At 35.2% G+C, this 18145-nt stretch overlaps 2 protein-coding genes across 12 annotated transcripts in view; one reads left to right on the top strand and one right to left on the bottom strand.

Moving 5' to 3' along the window:
- Window positions 1-18145, bottom strand: part of CASK (calcium/calmodulin dependent serine protein kinase) — a 220388-nt gene that overhangs the window by 93774 nt on the left and 108469 nt on the right. The window lies entirely within an intron of this gene.
- LOC308187476 (putative G-protein coupled receptor 34) lies at window positions 3-17694 on the top strand. 6 transcript variants are annotated; one of them, XM_080575474.1, is made up of 4 exons: window positions 3-2751; window positions 3665-3722; window positions 4534-15369; window positions 16514-17694. In XM_080575474.1, exon 3 carries the CDS (start codon window positions 4557-4559, stop codon window positions 5703-5705), a length of 1149 nt encoding a protein of 382 aa, XP_080431600.1. In that variant the 5' UTR covers window positions 3-2751; window positions 3665-3722; window positions 4534-4556; the 3' UTR covers window positions 5706-15369; window positions 16514-17694. The 6 variants fall into 6 exon arrangements, with proteins under 6 accessions (XP_080431600.1, XP_080431601.1, XP_080431599.1 ...); XM_080575475.1 differs by having other exon boundaries at window positions 3623-3722; XM_080575473.1 differs by lacking the exon at window positions 3665-3722 and having other exon boundaries at window positions 4-2751; window positions 4534-14827; window positions 15273-15369.

The following is an 18145-nucleotide window of genomic DNA, read 5'->3' as shown; positions in this document are numbered from 1 at the left end:
AATGAAAAAGCAAATTATTGTATTATTTCAAAAAATACAATTTGCACCTTAGAACTTAATTTCACATATTTGCAAACAGAAGCTAGATTTTATTTTATTTTTTTAAAGAAATTCTTCATTTCCAATATTTTTGGCACAAGCTACTCTCTCTTCATTGGTTTTCCTTTCACTTGTTCCAGGCATAGTAAAACCCTTTCAGGACTTAACAGAACTCACAAGGAACACAAACTGAAATCGCTATAAAATGAAGATAAAAATGAATGCTGATAACTTCTTTCTTGGTATTGCTTTTTATTTTTACCTTTCACCCTTATGCCTTACCCTCTTCCAACTTCACAGCAAAAACATCCTGCCCTGTGACACAGCGGGTTTCTTACAGAGAACATAAAACTTGCTTTGAGCCTTAATCATAGAAGTCACTGATCACTTTCCAGCTGCAGGAAAGAAACGTAACATCCCAGTGATGTTTCTAATAAGTGATGAAAAAACTGGTTAGGTTTCTAAACTGTATTCCATTCACAGTCATCCATACCTTTGAATTTCTACAGTCTTTCCACTAACAATAGTGAGGTGTAACATGTAAAAAAAGAATAGCATTGCATGACTATTTGGAAGTAGTACTGTATGACTATTATGACTGTTGTGGGAGGAAGCAACATACTGACAAAATCTACCGAAATGCAATTTAGTATTGAATACACATAGTCCAACTACTGCAATTAATATCGATCGACTTCCTACATTTACTGAGAGCTTCCCTTTGCACAGTCAACTGTATTATTTAAAAGGGTATCAGATCTGTACACTTCTTCTTGAGAAAATGTTACTGCTTAAATTACAAAACTAGGAACTCAAAATAGGATGCCCTACATTCTTTCAGAATTTTCCTTCTTCTCTCACAAGACAAGTATGTGCTGCCCTAAGTTAGATTTTCTTGTACACTCGGCCTCCTGCAAGGAACCTGAGAGAACAAAGTTGCTCACCACACAGAGGATCTAAGGTTAAATTGCTTTTGGGGGAGAACTAAACTGCTCAAATCTGAAACAGCAAAATTACAACTTCCCTGTAGGGATGATCAAGCAAACAGTGGAAGAATCCATATGCAAATTCTTTCTATGCTATTTTGTGCAGTACCTGTATTGCATGGTTTTAATTTAGGTTGAGGACCATTTTGTATGACACACACAGTTCTCTAATACTCAAAACCAAGCTTACTAAATTAGACTTTTGAAGGATATAATTATCATATCAGAAGACTGAAAAAACTCAGTTTACCCATAGTCCCACCTATATATTCACAGAGAGTCATGAACTGTTGTTACCTTTGATACTTCCTTACCATTTACTTCTTGGTATAACAGGGTAATCAGATTTTGTGACAGGACTATAAATACCTGATAGAAAATACATGAACAAACCTTCCCAATGCTCTTACTCATTTTGGTCCTATTAAATATCAGGATGGAATTATGATAACATAGTAACATCAACCTTTTCCTGCAAAACTGGAAAACAACAGGCTTGGCTCTATTTTGTCTAGTTCAGCTGGGTCTTGAGGATGACTCAAAAGGCATAAAAAAAAGCACAGAACAACTTTGGGTGATCACTCTGTCCCAAGTAATTGCACTACCTAGTAGCTAACTAGCAGCTAGGGTATTCCAATAAAAACACATGATGAAAATAAAAATAACACTCCAGACACGTTGTATGGTCTTGGATGGGTATCTTTAAAAGGAAAATAACCACTTTAGACCTTTGAGCCAGACTAGCGCAAAGGAGCTACAAGGGGCTCAGTCTGACTACCTACGAAATCATCTGTAACCATCCATGTTCTCTTCAAAAAGCTGTAATTGTATGAGAGCAAGTAGCTTCAAGTTAAGACTGCAGAGCCTGTTTGCAAGTCTAACTGAAACCTGCAGTCCCAAACAAGCCTGATTCCTAGACAGATGATATATTACGAATGCTAACATGCAAATTCTTATTTCAAATACTAAGGAGAATACTAAGACAACATTATTGAGTTATCATTAAATTCAGGCTACCTTATGTTAATAGTACTTCTAGAACCAATTTTAAAATTTGCAGTTTATAAATGTGATGTTCAATCCCTTACATCCTATTTAAAATAATATTACCAGGTGGTATTATCTCCAGGTATTTTATTTCACTTCTGCCTTACTGAAACTGTGAAGCTGCACACTTTCACATTCTATCGCCACTGCCACTTTGAGTGAAAAAAATCAACCTCAAATTTCTCACTCCAAGCAAGGGGGAAGGTAGATGGATGGAAAGGAAAATGTGCCTCTTTACTGTGGTGTTGATTTCTCTTTACCTTACACATAAAACTTTAAGAAGCAATACTATTTCCATGCTGTACCAACATAATGGCTTTCCAAAAAGGAAGACACTGGCATTAGTCACCAGAAATAAACTTTCTCTGAAGAAAAAATCCAAATTTCCAACTCAGAGGAAACTTTAAGATAGAAGCTCTCCCAGCAAAGCCCAAATTAACAGCAAAATCAATCTTTTCAATACACTTACTTTTGCTAGTTAAAAATACCTTCAAAAAACACAACAGTTGCAACAGTAGTTAAAACTTCCCCTTGTTGCTAATTGCACTGTGTCAGCTGATTTTCATACTTTCATAGAGAAGCTGGTACTCTGGCTTTCTAATAAGAGGACATGCATGTTACTCCTCCCTGTCTTCAGCAGTGGTTTTCAAAATCAGCAGAAGTTCTTAAAACACAAATGGTAAGTGGCTTCTTTTATACTTAAGATACACTAAAACAAATTACTATTGAAATGTCTCTTAATTACAAAGGCACTACCAGCCTTCAGACCTGTAATTCATCTGTAATTAAAGCTGGCGTGCATGCCTGCTTACAGATAACAAAACTTATGTTTCTAATGTATCTGCAGTGTAATTGCTTTTTTCCATCTCTCATTCACCTAAAAGACGTAAACTAACAATGCAATTCATGATGTGAAGCATTTTTACAGATAAGCAACAGACATAAGATTTTAAAACAATATATAGATTTCAGCACGTATTTGAAGGTACTGCATTTTTTTAACCAGATTCAACTTTCAAAATTACTTCTAGCCCATACCTTACTAAATGGAAATATGAAAAGACAGCAGTAATTTTAAAACTGCCAACATATTGCCCATATTTAATGCAATTTTAAGATCAGCCAACATGAAATATTAAAATATTTTACCGTCTTCTCAATAATTCAGATTCTGTATGTACATCAGCTTTTACTATGCACTTTGCCTAAAATGCTGCCATAGCTATATCACACATTTAAATGCAAATTTGCATTTTTAAGACCAACCATGCAAATGAAAAACTATTTTAAATTTGTGTATATGGTAAAGAGTGTTTTTTTTTTTTTCTACTGTTGTTGGAGACATCTGCTCAGCATACCAAGAACAATTTTGCAGTTCTTTTGAGATTAAGAGAACAGAAGCTTGCTTCTGCAAGCACCAAATTTTTACCACTGTGGTGTACAAATCAAGGAAAAATTTTATATTATTAATAATCAGTCATAAGTCTCTAAACAGTTCTTTGCTATTCTGCTGTGCTAACCACGTTTTTTTTTTTTTTTTCTTTTGGGAGGGAGTTTTCTTTCTTTGGTCAAAGCTGATTTTTATCTTCTAGATTGTACCTTCCTGGTGAAAAATAAGCTCAGTGAAATTAAAAACTTTATGAAAGTAAGGAAAGATGTGAAAACAATCTGTTACTGCATAATGTAGTTTTCAAGCTAAAATTAGTTTCCTTGCACAATCTTGATTTATGAACTCGCAACAAAAGGAAAAAATACTTACATTTACATAAAAATATGAGTTATTAAAAAGAAGCTAACGTAACAGTGCTGACTCACAGTGTTACAACAGATTACATGGCCAAACAAACATCAAATGGCAATTGCTTTTCTGAATGAAAACCAGTGACTAACAAGCAAGACATTGGGTACTTACCTAAAATCAATAGTGTTGAGTTTAGAATTGACTTAATATATTTTTATGTACTTTATCAAACTGACAGTACTTAGCTATGCTTACACTTCATTGCATCTTAATTTTTTTCTCAGTGTCAGAAAAAAAAACAAAAATAACACGAGAACTTAAAAAGTATTTGATTTGTAGTTACAGATCAAACAAAAAAATGTAAATTTCTATTTTTTTCTGCAAAATATAATAGTTGATTTTAAAACAATTTAAGACAGTAATACAAATGTAATGATAAGAATAGCGATCTGTGTGAGTACTCTGTACCATCTGTTCTTGCCCACTTTGCCTGAAGAAAAACAGGGAACTAATTATTCTAGAATTACATTATATCATGGTATTTGCCTGAAAGTCCTTCTTCTACTTGGGTACAATTAGGTGCATTTACTTTATTTACTTATTGTCTTATTTATAAGACTATGTATATACATAAGACTATGTATGCAACAAAGCAAGCAAAGACATAAAAGTGATCCCAGGATGATTTAATTCTTAGATTTTGTCTTTGCATCCTTACAGACCAGCTAAGAAAATCCTCACAAATGATGGCTGCAGCTTCAGCTGACTTACTGACCATTCTTCCACACAAGAAAGCCTCCTGGAGTAACCAAATCAACCTAGCCACAAACGCCTCCGAAATTCAAAACAATACCAGCTGTTTCTTAGAAGATGATGCGTTGTCATTTGCTTTAATACTTTTTTACTCTGTTATTTTTGTCGTTGGATTGGCCGGAAATGTTATAGCCCTGTTTGCTTTCCTGTGCATTCACCAGAAGAGGAATTCCATCCAAGTTTACTTGCTAAATGTGGCCATTGCAGACCTTCTGCTGATCTTCTGTCTTCCCTTCCGAATATTGTACCACGTTAACAATAACACCTGGATGTTTGGACACATTTTATGCAAGATTGTAGGAACTCTATTTTACATGAACATGTACATTAGCATAGTACTGTTGGGACTAATTAGTCTAGATCGTTATGTAAAAATAACTAAGTCTGTGAAGCGTCCTAAAATGCTAACTGCTACCCAAAGTATATATATTTGTTGCGCTGTGTGGGCACTTGCGCTAACAGGATTTCTAGTAGTAGTTGCACCATCCTTCTTTAAGAGTGAGGTCAGAAATTCTACTATGTGCTTTCATTACCGAAATAAAAAGAATGCAATGACAGAAGCAGTTTTAAATTACATTATTGTCATAATCTTTTGGACAGTTTTTTTCCTTTTGATACTTTCATATGTTAAAATTGCCAAGAACCTTCTGAAAATCTCAAGAAGAAGATCTAATTTTCCCAATGCAGGAAAATATACCCGGACAGCAAGGAATTCCTTTATTGTACTAATTATTTTCACCATCTGTTTTGTTCCATACCACATCTTCCGATTTGTCTACATTACATCACAGTTACAAAATACACCTTGTTATTGGAAGGGAATCATTCACAAAAGCAATGAGGTGATGCTCATATTTTCGTCTTTTAACAGCTGCTTAGACCCAGTTATGTATTTCCTGATGTCCAGAACTGTCCGTAAGACTGTATTCCAACTTATTTGTAGAAGAATTCATGGAGATTCAAGCATAACTCTGGAAAGTACTTCAGAAATAAAACTTGGACAATACACACAAGAGCGATTTTCTACTACCACTCCCCACTCAAGTTCTGTTAAGAAGAAGTCTGATCTGATTAAGTAAATGGGTAACAGCTTCTCTCTTCGTCACTCTAGGACATCAACTCAAGATGCACCAAATGCAATACTGTATGGCTACTAATCCTGCCTCATTCTTCCTGTTAAAAAACGAGAAGTCTTACTTCTGTTTGTGAAAATGAGAAGTGACTTTTCTGAAGTACTTCATGGTTGTTTATCCAAGAAAACAAAACAGGAAATGTCCTTAAAGTTATCTCAGACACCTTCTGTGGGACTAATGTAGAACACTAACTCTTTGAGGAGATTTCTACGAAGTGGTTTGAGCCTGTATAGACATAAATATTACCAATTTGTGTATGTAAACAGCAGATAAATTTTGTAAAATAATGTGTCCTATTCAAAAGAGCTATACGAATCATTAAAGGTTTTATGTACTTCTCGATTTTAATAGGCTTCAAAGAGATCAGCATTTTACTGCATTTACAGAACTGTTTTGCATGAAAATACTTGAGAATTTAGCAACATATGTGGCTTAAACATGAGGTGAAGAACATGACTGCCACTAATTCAATTATAGAAGGCACACGTTATTAAATATCAAAGTTAAAATATACAAGCCTCCTAAATGCTTTATTATATATTCAACATTTTAATGAATGTCGAGGCTGAATACTTGAGGAAAAGTAACAATGGTTAAGAAAATTAGAAATTCATGAAGGAGAGAAAACATCGGTATTTTCAGTTAGCTAAGATTTCCTTCATATTCTGATCAACAAATTTGGTGGCTTCAGCTACCCAGAGTATTTCAACAAGGAAAATGCTCACCAAACTGAGCATATAGAGCAGAATACATATATAATTATGAATGATATATATATATATAATATATATAAAGAGAGAAAGTAGCTCTCTTACACGTTGGAAGCATCAGCTTTGACCTTTGCTCAAGGTCAGTCAACTAGTCTACTTACCCATTTATGTATTTAGGCATAAACTAGAATTTCAAACTGTAAAGTCATATAGAAAAAAAGAGGGCTGAAGGTGGTTGTTAGACACAAAGACACGCAAAGAGGCATCTATACAGAGAACAATTTAAATGTCTAGCATGGGAGGCCAGAAAGGTGAATAGATTAGATACCAGATGGTAGCTATACCAGATGGTAGCTCTACAAAATAAGGATCTATTATGTCGAACAAGCAATATTGCTCAGGTTGATTTTGATGTTGATTTTAATATTGATCAATATTTTGCTATTGATTTTAATATGACTATCAGTAACTTCTCTGGTGGATTGTGTGACTTCTTATACCTAATCTGTCAAAACTTGCAGGTTTTTTTACTAATCCTGTACAATATTCTGATTTTATAGAAGCTACTCATAAAACTCTTATTGAACAAAGAAAACATAACAATTCACCTCTCCTAGATATAATTGTGGTTTAATTTTTATGTGATTTTACTTCAGCTTTGGTGTCCTGGTTTTGGCTAGGATAGAGTTAATTTTCTTAAATAATAGCTGGCATGGTGCTATGTTTTGGATTTAGGATGAGAATAATGCTGATAACACCCTGATGTTTCAGCTGTTGCAGAGCAGCATTTGCACAGAGCCAGGGACTTTTTGGCTTCTCACGCTGCCCTGCCAGCGAAGAGGCTGGGGGTGCCCAAGTAACTGGGAGGGGACACAGCGGGGACAGCTGACCCAAACTGGCTGGAGGGATGTCCCACCCCATGTGGCATCATGTTGAACAATAAAATGGTGGGAAAAGAAGGAGAAGAGGGGATGTTTGGAGCGATGGCATTTGTCTTCCAAGAAACAGCTGCACACGATAAGCCTTGCTTTCCTGGAAGTGGCTAAACATCGGCCTGCCAATGGGAAGCAGTGAATGAATCCTTTGCTTTGGTTTGCTTGTGCAGCCTTTTTTGCCCAGTTAAACTGTCTATATCTCAACCCACAAGTTCTCGCTCTTTTACCTTCCCAGTTCTCTCCCCCAGCCTGCTGCGGGGGAGTGTGTTAGTGGTTATGTGGGGCTAAGCTGCCTGCTGGGTGAAACCACAACATTTGCTTCAAGTGGATGTAAACAGGTTAACTCAAGTACAATGACTAGATCGTGTGTTTTATTTTATATATACACACATATATATATTTACAAACAAAGGGCAGGGTTTCTTAATCTTCAAGAGAGTGTTCTATTTAAGCCAGAGTTTTCATCAAAAGGATTGCAATTCATGGACACTGCACTACTGAAAAAAAAATAGTATTCTGGACATGCTTTGGTAAATAATGTAACATTTACTTGGTTACTATAACCTTATTTTGTAAGCAATTCATGAAAAGACAACAGGAAAATGTCAGTCCTATAGTGCAAGTTCATGATTCTGGTCCATTACGTGAACACTATTACATAGGCTTGTTTTTAACTTTTTTAACAGTGAAAGCAATTAAGTATTTTCTTCCAGAGGAAAGCCTTAAACACCCATACCTACTTGCATTGATTAAGCGGGTTCTACATCACAGCCATTCTTTACAGATTACAGAGAAGGAGCACTACAGAAGCCATGTACAGTATTAACGGATGTTTTTACAGAAATAAATAACAACTTAGAAGAAATACTGAGTAACACTTTCCCAGGACCACATGCCACACACTACAAGTTTTCAAAAGCATTTCAATAGAAGATCATCTATCGCTTTCATTAGCCACTGCACACGAGTAATGAAAAACAAATGTGACCCAAATATTTTAGAGATTTCAGGAGCTATAGTTGGGTAATATTGGGCAAAACCATAGCACCTACAAGTAAAATTAGTTACCTTACATAGCACCTACAAGTAAAAAACATGGGTGTCTAAGATACCCAGGGAAAAGTGAAGAGATTTGTTTGATGGAAGTCATGCACCAGAAAATCAGTTAAAGAGGTGCTGTTAGAGAGGAACTAGCAGAGGAGTTCTCTGAGGAGCTGAGAAACACTGGGATAAAGGCGATACAGTGTAAGTGGACTCTAGCGAGATCACTTACTAAAGGTTCAAAAGGAACCTAGTATGTTAGATGTTAATTCTTGCTTTGGAACCCGTTGAACTTTGGAAATAAAGCTTAAAAAGTAGATAGCTTTTTTCTTTGTGACATTCCTCAAGAATATGCAAATGGATAAATTTACATATATGTTGAATACAATCTGGAATGAGTGACAGTAAGGAGGTGACAAAGTTTTCAAACAATATACAATTATTCAGGGTAGCCAACCCTAAAAAAAGGGCAAGACATCAACTCTCTGCACAACAGCAATAGAACAGCAGAGACATTGTTAAAATTAGGAGCAAAAACATGAGAAGTCGTCACTGTGATATTGTATAATTTATATGATAGATTCTATTCAGAATACATTAAATAAACCAACTCTTTGGCTCAGAAATGGAAACCTGAAAGCGGGCACAATAAGTTTATAATGCCAGTTACGGCGTGGAAGAGGGGAAATGTGAAGTACGATATACTCTTTGTCTGAGTCCTGATATTAAGAGAGCAGCAGTTAGAAGAACAAAAACAAAACAAAAAAAAACCAAACAAACAAGTGAAACCACTTCATTTTAGATTTCCACGACTGTGTAAATTAGTGCTTAAAGATGCTAAAGGTCTGATGGCTTTAGACTGGCTCAGAAAGAGATCTGAAACTAGACAGTACTGTCATGTAGGAAACAATGACTACTGCACCAAAAGCAAAGGGAGGTACTTTTGCTATGTTTTAATATTTTTTATTATTATTTTTTTCTGAAATCAGTTTTCCCAACTTCTGAGGGCAAAATGTCAGGTGCTGCAAACTGATATTACTGAGGAGCAAACAGCCTAAAGCTCTTGAGAGGTCTGCTGAAAATTACACCACGAAATTTCAAGTGACCATGTAATTAGTCACATCAGTAGTGCTGTAGTGTTTGTTACTTCTTGTCTTAGCAACGCTGCCTAAGCAGTATGAGGGACAGCTTACAGTAATTAGTTGAGTCTTCAGATGAATTTCAACTAAAAATCTTTTTGTTTATGCCTGCAGAGCATTACAAATACAAGAAGAGACTTGCTAAGTAATTCAGATCCCACTGTTTTTTTCCCCTTACTTCCTAGCAGCAAACACAATTGTGATGCTGTATTTGTACAACACACGTTATAACCTCTGAATTGCATGCAGGTTTCAGTGGCATTTCTGTAAGACATAAGCACCGCTACAAATTGCAAGACAGTCAGTTTATGCCAATTTACAGATTCACTTATATATAATAGAAAACTCTGGGACTATTCCTTCAGTAATATTCGTTCTGTAAATACAGGTTAACTCAACACGTTTCCATATAACCCATATGAAATTCACTTTCCTTCTTTATTCAAAATTAGAAATACCCAAATTTCAGCCAGTAAACAAAATGCCACCTTTTTAACATGTAAAAAGGAGTTCATATTCTTCATTAGAAGAGATACTAATTACATATACAAAGAAAATGCATATAAAGCATACATGCCAGCTAGTCACTTCTATACTTTTTAGATTTGACAAATACATTAATAGCTACATTCTCATACACATATTCCTTAAAATAAATGGGAAAAATAAGAAAACAAAAGCTGTTTCCCAGAAACAAGCTTGTAAATTGAATTATAAGCATATCCAAATGTACCTGGTTTCAGTAACCAACTTTTGCTTCTACGCTGAAATTCACTGTTGTTACCCTTTTAACCTGCAAACCGTTATTTTTCACAAGGGAACGAAATCACCATTTATAACTCAACATGGAAAATTTTAATTGAACAACTTTCACAACATCAGTCAATGAAAGCATAAGAGAGGAGTACAACTTACATTACTGATGAATAAGCAAGAGTCATTCTTATTCCCCAAAATGGAAAATTCACACATGGACACCTTAGTTTTATGCTCTCCCTCAAAGTGCATACAGAATTTGGGGGACAGGAGGGAGTTGTACACAGTACAACAGTACAAATAAAGCATACAAAGAAAAAGAAACCACTGATAATATTCTAGCAATCCAAAATATATTTTCAACATATTCTCTGTAGGGCTGGGAATCTTTTGCCAGCCTTTTTTCCATCCCTTACACAAATTCCCAATTACTGAGGGTTCCCTAGCGAGGGAATCCAAGAAAACAGAGAAAGCACTACAAAGCTGTTAGCATTCACTGTTTAGAGATGTAATAGGTAGGAAAAATCCTTAGTACAAAAGTTGTTCACAGACATCACAAGGGTGGGAATAGTTGGGGGTAAGGGATGATGCTGCAAAAAGCCTTTACAATCAGACTCCACAGTTAAGAGTGGTAAATATAGATGTAAGTACATGAATGGTAGGGAAATGCCCGATTGTGTACCATACTACTGCAAAATGAGAAATAAAATGAGGAAGAAAAGAAAATCAATGTTTATTTCTAAGTTTATATTTTTAAAAACTGAATCAATTACTTAAAATATACCATAAAAGTACATTTTGCTACATGCTGCCTTCAGAAGTTATCTTGCTTTTGTCTGTAAATGATGAGTTCTGGTTCCTTTAAGTTTGCATACAGAGGGACAGACTGCACACCTTTGATCTTATCAAAAAGCAAGGCCAGCTGCTTCAGAGAACTCTCTAACCACAGATATAAATGACCATGTGCTTTTAAAAGAAAAATATACTCCCTGTTCCTCCCACAAAAATTCCCACTAGGTAAAGATCCTAACATACATATGGTCAACAACACATTGAAAGCTTGATGAAAAGACTTTTGCCAAGGGGCCTGGGAATGTTCTTTTTCAGCAAGGAATTCATTTTGTAGACAAAACTGCCCAGCTTAGAGCCAGCAGAATCTATCTTTTGAATACCAATTACACATTTATTACCATATTTCAGGTTTTCATTTTTGCTTGATTACTTTTGCATTTCCTCAAATGTTTAAGAACCACCTGGGAAAGCCAAAATGCTCTTACATACAAATATTTAACTGGAAAAATACAAACTACAGTATGGTAAAAAACAAACAAACAAAAAAACGACAGAGAAAGCTACCTATTTGACTACAACAATCATTAAAGTTCTCGTGTTAAGAACTGATTTTGGAAGTTAAAAATAAGAATTATCATGACCAACATGCAGTCACTGCTTTTTAAAAATCAAATATCGTAAAGGAGACCTCTGGAGGCTGCATAAAGAATTTCACCAGGGGGAAAAAAAAAATCAAAGTTTTTAGCATTGAAGTCCTGAAGTCTAAAAATTTTGGAAGATGATTTTTATTGTTAATATCAACTTCAAGCTACATTTCCCAGCTTAAAAGGCATTGTTTAGCTTGTGTTTTCTATATGTAAAACAACTACCCAGAGAGCTGTGAAACACTTAACCTTGCATATTTTGACAACCAAATGATCAGATGCATGGGTGTAATATAACCCAGATTCTGTATCACTAAGGATGCTAGAAATACTACGACGTAGTAGTTGCTAGAAATATGCAACTTATATTGCATACACTTGTAACTCATCAAACAACATAAGAATGCTCATTCTTGATCTATTTTGCTGAACTGCAAGGGCAGTTCTAAAGCTGATGAAAATAAATCATTAATGAGTAGCAAAAGGAGAAAGTCTAAGACAAATCCAACTCAGACCTGCCAAATATTTTATATCCACTGATTCAGTATAGTGCTTGATTCAAGTAAAGTAGAATTAAAAATGAACTTAGAGGACTTCACTTTGATCAGGATTTCTCACAATATAAAATACATATACTGACTTAGAGCTAAAATCCTCATCATATCAAGTCAGAAGGGCTGAACACACACCGGGTCATGCCGTCAAGGAGAGCTGATGAACAGGCAGAGAGGAACCATGGTGGTCTGCACCAACTCTCCAGATCTAGATGTCCAACTAAAAACGGATACCATGTAGTGCTTTTGTCTTAGAGTTTATGCATTAAATAAAATTTCAATTTTAATGTTTAATTAAAAACGAACACATAAAACAAAAAACAACCCTCCAAAACCCAACAATGCAACAAAACTAAGCACCAAAAGTCAAAGTTCTAAGCAAGCTACTTGGCAAATTATTTTTTTGGAAAGGAAACATGGATTGCACACGTAGTAGTCAATGCATCTTAGAGACTTATCCTGGTATTAAAAGCCACCCAATAGATCAAATTCTAAGTACATGAAATTATACTTCAAGTTAAAGGCTGCTGCACGTTTAATGCATGATATATGTTTATTTAGGATGATTCATCCTTAGCATTCACAGTGGACCCATTTAGGGGTGCCCACTTTTCTGTGCCCTATGCTAGCAGTTGCCTTCCATCCATCAAGCTGCAGAGACTGAGTGCATCTCTTGGGCCTTTCATGGCACAGAGAACGTCAGGACTGCTACAGGAACCAAGGGTAACTGGGCTGCTGCCTTCTTCCATCCTACGAGGAGCTGCTGGCATTCCACTATACATCCCGTTGTGCAGCAGGAACAGTTCTCCATCTAGGTTGTGACAGGCATAAGGAGATGAGGTTGATTGGGCTGTCTTCTATCATCTTGAGAATATGGAAGGGAGAGGCAGCAGACAGGTGGTTTGCATGTGGATCACTCTGTCATATACAGTTGCACTAAATAATAGAGTTAGGTACGAGTTATAAGTGGCTAAATGAAATAACTTTCCTCACTGTGAATTTCCTTGTCTTTGCAATTTTGAGCCACAAAAAAGGGTCTCTGCAAACAGGCAACATGTATTGCTTACTGGCATATAAAATCCAGTAACAAGTTTAAATTGTAAGTAACCGTGGTTTAAGAGTACTGAGAATATAAATAATTGAGGTGAAGAAAGTAAGTGAAGACCATTATGAAGAACTTACGAGTGAATTGCATAAGAGATGCACATGAACTGTTTGAGTATCATCAAATGTATTTTAGATAAAATAAACCATTTATAGGTTAGGTGAATGGAAATAGTCCACTAAAAGAATGGAGAAGGTGCTTACAGTTTTGAACTAATGACATACTTCTGGTGTTTTTTTTGTTGTTGTTGTTGCTGATTTTTTTGTTTTTGTTTTTACTTACAATATCCCATTCCTTTGTTGCCCATCTCACTAACTAGTTGCAAAATGAAGTCTGATAGACTGTAATTCACTGTATTAATCCGTTATCATACAATAGATCAGAAAAAAAAAGTAGCATTACCTCTTCGCATAGCAAGAATTATGAGCACTGAATTAAAAATACTACAGGCTACTGGTAATAACCAACTGAGTAATAATAATAAAAAAACTCTGCTAACTGAAATTGCTCACACCTTTTGGCATCTGACCACGATTTCCTTCTAGCACATTTTCAGGATATATATTCTTGTGTCTAAAACTGGATGGAACACCACAGAAACAAGGACTTGTAAGACTGCTTAAGAGACTATTAGATATTTAATATAAGAACCTTTCTATTAAAACAGATTTTAACACAATTATATATTCAAAAGTTGAAAGAAAAGGTAAAACTAAGCTTAACAGCAACAAAAATTAAAATATGCATGCAAACTAATTACAGCATTATGAACTAATTACTAATATTTCTCAGCAAGTTCCCCTCACTTAAATTTAATCTTAAATGAGATCAATTTTTTAGTCTAAATAGAAGGCCAGAATACACGTACATCATTATAGAACAACAACAACAACAAAAATGAACAATTAAATCCATAGTAGATCACTAAAGTGGATTCTCGGATTCTTATAGTGGGTGCTTATACGTGAAGCAAAGCAAACAACAAGAATCTTAGTAAAACTCCAGAAGTTTTTTTATGGTATTTCCTCTGTTCTCATAGAGGAACTTATTTAAGGCTTTTGAAAACTCATATCTGACGACCACAGATGTATCAGAAAGAAGGAAATTCAGAAGTCTCAAGCTCCGCAGAGCTAAGCGGAGTTTGACTCATCTGTGATCAACACTCTTCTTCCGGAGGAGGGAAAACATTCTTTGTAGCCTTCTGGGTGGTTTCTGTAAAACACTCTATTTCTTGGACACAAACTGAGTTGGTTTTCCTGAATGATTAGTAAGCCTAGAACGCATCAGCTGTTAACTGCTTCCACAGAATCCAGCATGTGACTAGACATAAGTAATCTGTTCATTTGGTCACTGACACGAGGATGTGACATGGATACACTCTTATTACTGCAGGTGGGTTTCAGGAACAGACAGTCAGCTTCATGAAAACCCTTGGAACTGAAAAACAGTTAAACTGCACTGAAAATAAGTTCTCACGCATAAAATACCAACTCTTCTTTTTCATTCTGGGAAGTGGGCAGTCTTAAAAGAGCATGACTGAAACAATTCCTCCACCCCCAGTAGGAGGAAAGAACCATATAAAGTATTTCAAGGTATTTCTGTGCCATAGCTACATGGCCAAAGGACTGTTACAATCATTCTTCCACTCTTCTCTATTTCATTCTTTTTAATTCTCTAATGGAGCTGTATCCTGACCTAACTGCAAAGACTTTTTTGCACAGACATTTTTGGTTTGAACTTTAAAAGCCTAGCTGCCTTTTGACATTGACAAAGAAAAGCACACATTCTGAAAACCTACCTATGTCACAAAGACTTTTTTCTTAACTTTATTTTCCAGAATTAAATATCATCCTTTTCATTTCAGCAGCGGAGATAAAAAGGACGTAAGACAAAATTTCCTTCTCTCCAAAGGAAGGTGCCTGCAGCTTGCATAGGTAAGCTTAAAAGTGCTACTTCTTTGTTTCACCAGATAAAATCTGTGCGTTCACACAAAAATGATCATTAGATTTCTAAATGACTGAATCCAACAATTACTTTATGAATTTAACTGATTGCAATAAAATAATTTAATACAGTTTGGTTCAACGATTGGTATGGGACTTAGGTAAAGATGCAACGGCTACAAAAAAAAGTTGGTTTAACTTGCAAGTTGTCAAACATGACCTATAGCATAATTTTTAAATATGACTTTTACAACTTCTTGTTATGTATCTATCATCTTGGTGTATAGGCGTTTTATCATAGTAACACAGCATATTCTTTGGTATTTGCTTATAGATGTTTCAAAAAATTACTCCCAATCCGTAAGTTTGAAATCTGCTTTTTTTTCCATATACTTTTATATGGAATAATAGCTAAGTTGGATACACTTCACAAAACTTGTATCTATACAACGAGAGAATCTCTCTTCACTAGAGGTTAGTAAGTGAAAGGCACATTTTTATGCACTATAATTGTACAGAACTTTAAACACCAATTAGATTTGATTTCTTACAGTCTGGAAATTGAGAATAAATTGAAAAGTGAACTTGGAAATACATCATTTTTCAGCAACTATTTCATATGTTCATGACTAAATCATTCATGCAAAATGTGTATCTCTAAGATTAGATCTCTAAACAAAGTAACATTAGATACTGATAACAGTACAAAATAAATGCACCCAGACAGATCCCAGAATCATGTAAAGTTTAATTCTTACTTAAACGGAGGTACAGGATACTCCTCTGCATTTCTGCAATTACAGTAACGCTTTGCATTTACTTTGCTTATTTAACTCAAAATAGTCTAGAAGTGGTTTCCAAAGTAGGTTACAGATGTTCTAGGAGATTGAGAACTACACCAAGACCACATAAGTTATTGTCAGACCCTAGCTTAAACCTTCTATTTCCTCATTTATTAGATTCTATGCACATAAAGTCTTTGTTTTTGACATAAACTAAAGCTTTTTTTTTGTTCCCAAAATCTGTCGAAGATAGGAATTAGTAACACTGAAAAGCAAGGAACAGTTAAAATAAGATCATTAAAAAAAAGATGCTAGATATAGATTACAGAATAATTTCTCTAATTGTGTTTCAGCTCTCACCATTTATGCAAGAAGACTCGGCATAAATGAGAAATTCAACATGTACTCTCCAGCCATCATTAGCTACTACTGTAGCTCTACCCATCATCTACTCTTTCCTATTTACAACTGGCAGTTTTGGAAATACTCTCGCTGCCTGCGTCTTTTTAAGGCGAATACCCACAAGAAGAACACAATACATTTATCTGGTAAATCTTGTCACTGCAAATTTGCTCATATGCAGTGCTATGCCTTTCCTGGCTGCCTATTTCGCAAATGGGCATAATTGGACGTATGAATCTGGAATATGCAAGATATCGTACCACCTTGGAACTACCATTACGCATGTCTGTATGTATGTTACAATTCTAATTTTATGTACAATTGCTTTAAGTCAGTATGCAACACTGAAGAAAAATAATGATGCACAATACTCTCAAGCAGTTAAGGAAAACTTCAGCAAACGTGTACTTAAAAAGTTCCGTCAGCCAAAATTTGCTAAATATTATTCTATCTTTATATGGCTTATTGTAATGTGCATAACGGTAGCAACTATAACATATGATGCCCAGGCAAGGTCTGAGGAAGAATTTCAAACGTGTTATAACAAGAGGGTAGAAGCTGGTGAATTTACTGCAAAGATTGCAGCATCTTTTGTTACTGCTTGTTTTTTTCTATTGTTTGTAACAGTTTTGTTGTCATACTATTCTCTTACCAGGCATCTGAGTAAAATACAAAAAAACACTTGCATTGGACAAAAACATCTGATATACAGAACAGTGAAAAGAAACATTCTTGTCATCCAGATAATTTTAACTGTCTGCTTTCTTCCATATCATGTTTTTAGGCCAATTTTTTATGTACTGCTTCTAGATGAAGACTGTTCAAGGCTAAACTATCTAGTGGAAATTAAAAATTTCCTTGCTTGTCTCGCTGTTTCTAGGAGTAGTGTAGACCCAGCTATAACCCTTCTACTAGATAGAACATTAAAGAAAAGTTTGTATGACCTGTTTAAAAAATCCGCACCTTAACACCACCAATATAAACCTGGTATTTTCACTGAAAAGATCCCCTGCAATGTGAAGTAATGCGGAAAGAATTTAGTAAAACTGAACTAACAGTAAACTCATTTTGACTCCTATAATCAGACTTTTACATGAAATGGCAAATATTTAAATAAAATGATAACATATTACATGTATATATATATTTTAATATGATTTTGTTTGCTACATCAACATTAGCCATAATAAATCCTAAGTGTATATCCAAATGAATCCAAGTAATTCGTACAATGAGCTGTGTACTGCCACTTTATCCATGCAAAGCAAAAGACATTTATGTCTGAGCTATGGACAGTGTTTTCTACCTAAACGATCAAGGAAGATGGCAGAAACCAGTCTGAGACTGAAGACATAATTTTCTTCTGTTACCAGTATTCCCAAGTTTTGGACATGGGCTTTCTTTACAGACAAGAAAGAACAAAGCATAGATGTTTTCTGTGGAAGGGGTAGATCATATATCAAAGGCTTAAGGAAGCACGCAAAGAGAACTACAAAACACATTCAAGATTGACATGTGGTTTTTTGCTCACGAGTGTATGGGTAGAAGGCTGATTCCCCCCTTCCCCCCACCCCTGGGAATGC

This window comes from Anser brachyrhynchus (genome assembly GCF_964034855.1).
Source record: "Anser brachyrhynchus genome assembly, chromosome: 1".
Taxonomy (NCBI): Eukaryota; Metazoa; Chordata; class Aves; order Anseriformes; family Anatidae; genus Anser; species Anser brachyrhynchus.
The sequence above is the reverse complement of the archived record's forward strand: the minus strand, read 5'-3'. Positions and strand labels throughout refer to the sequence as shown.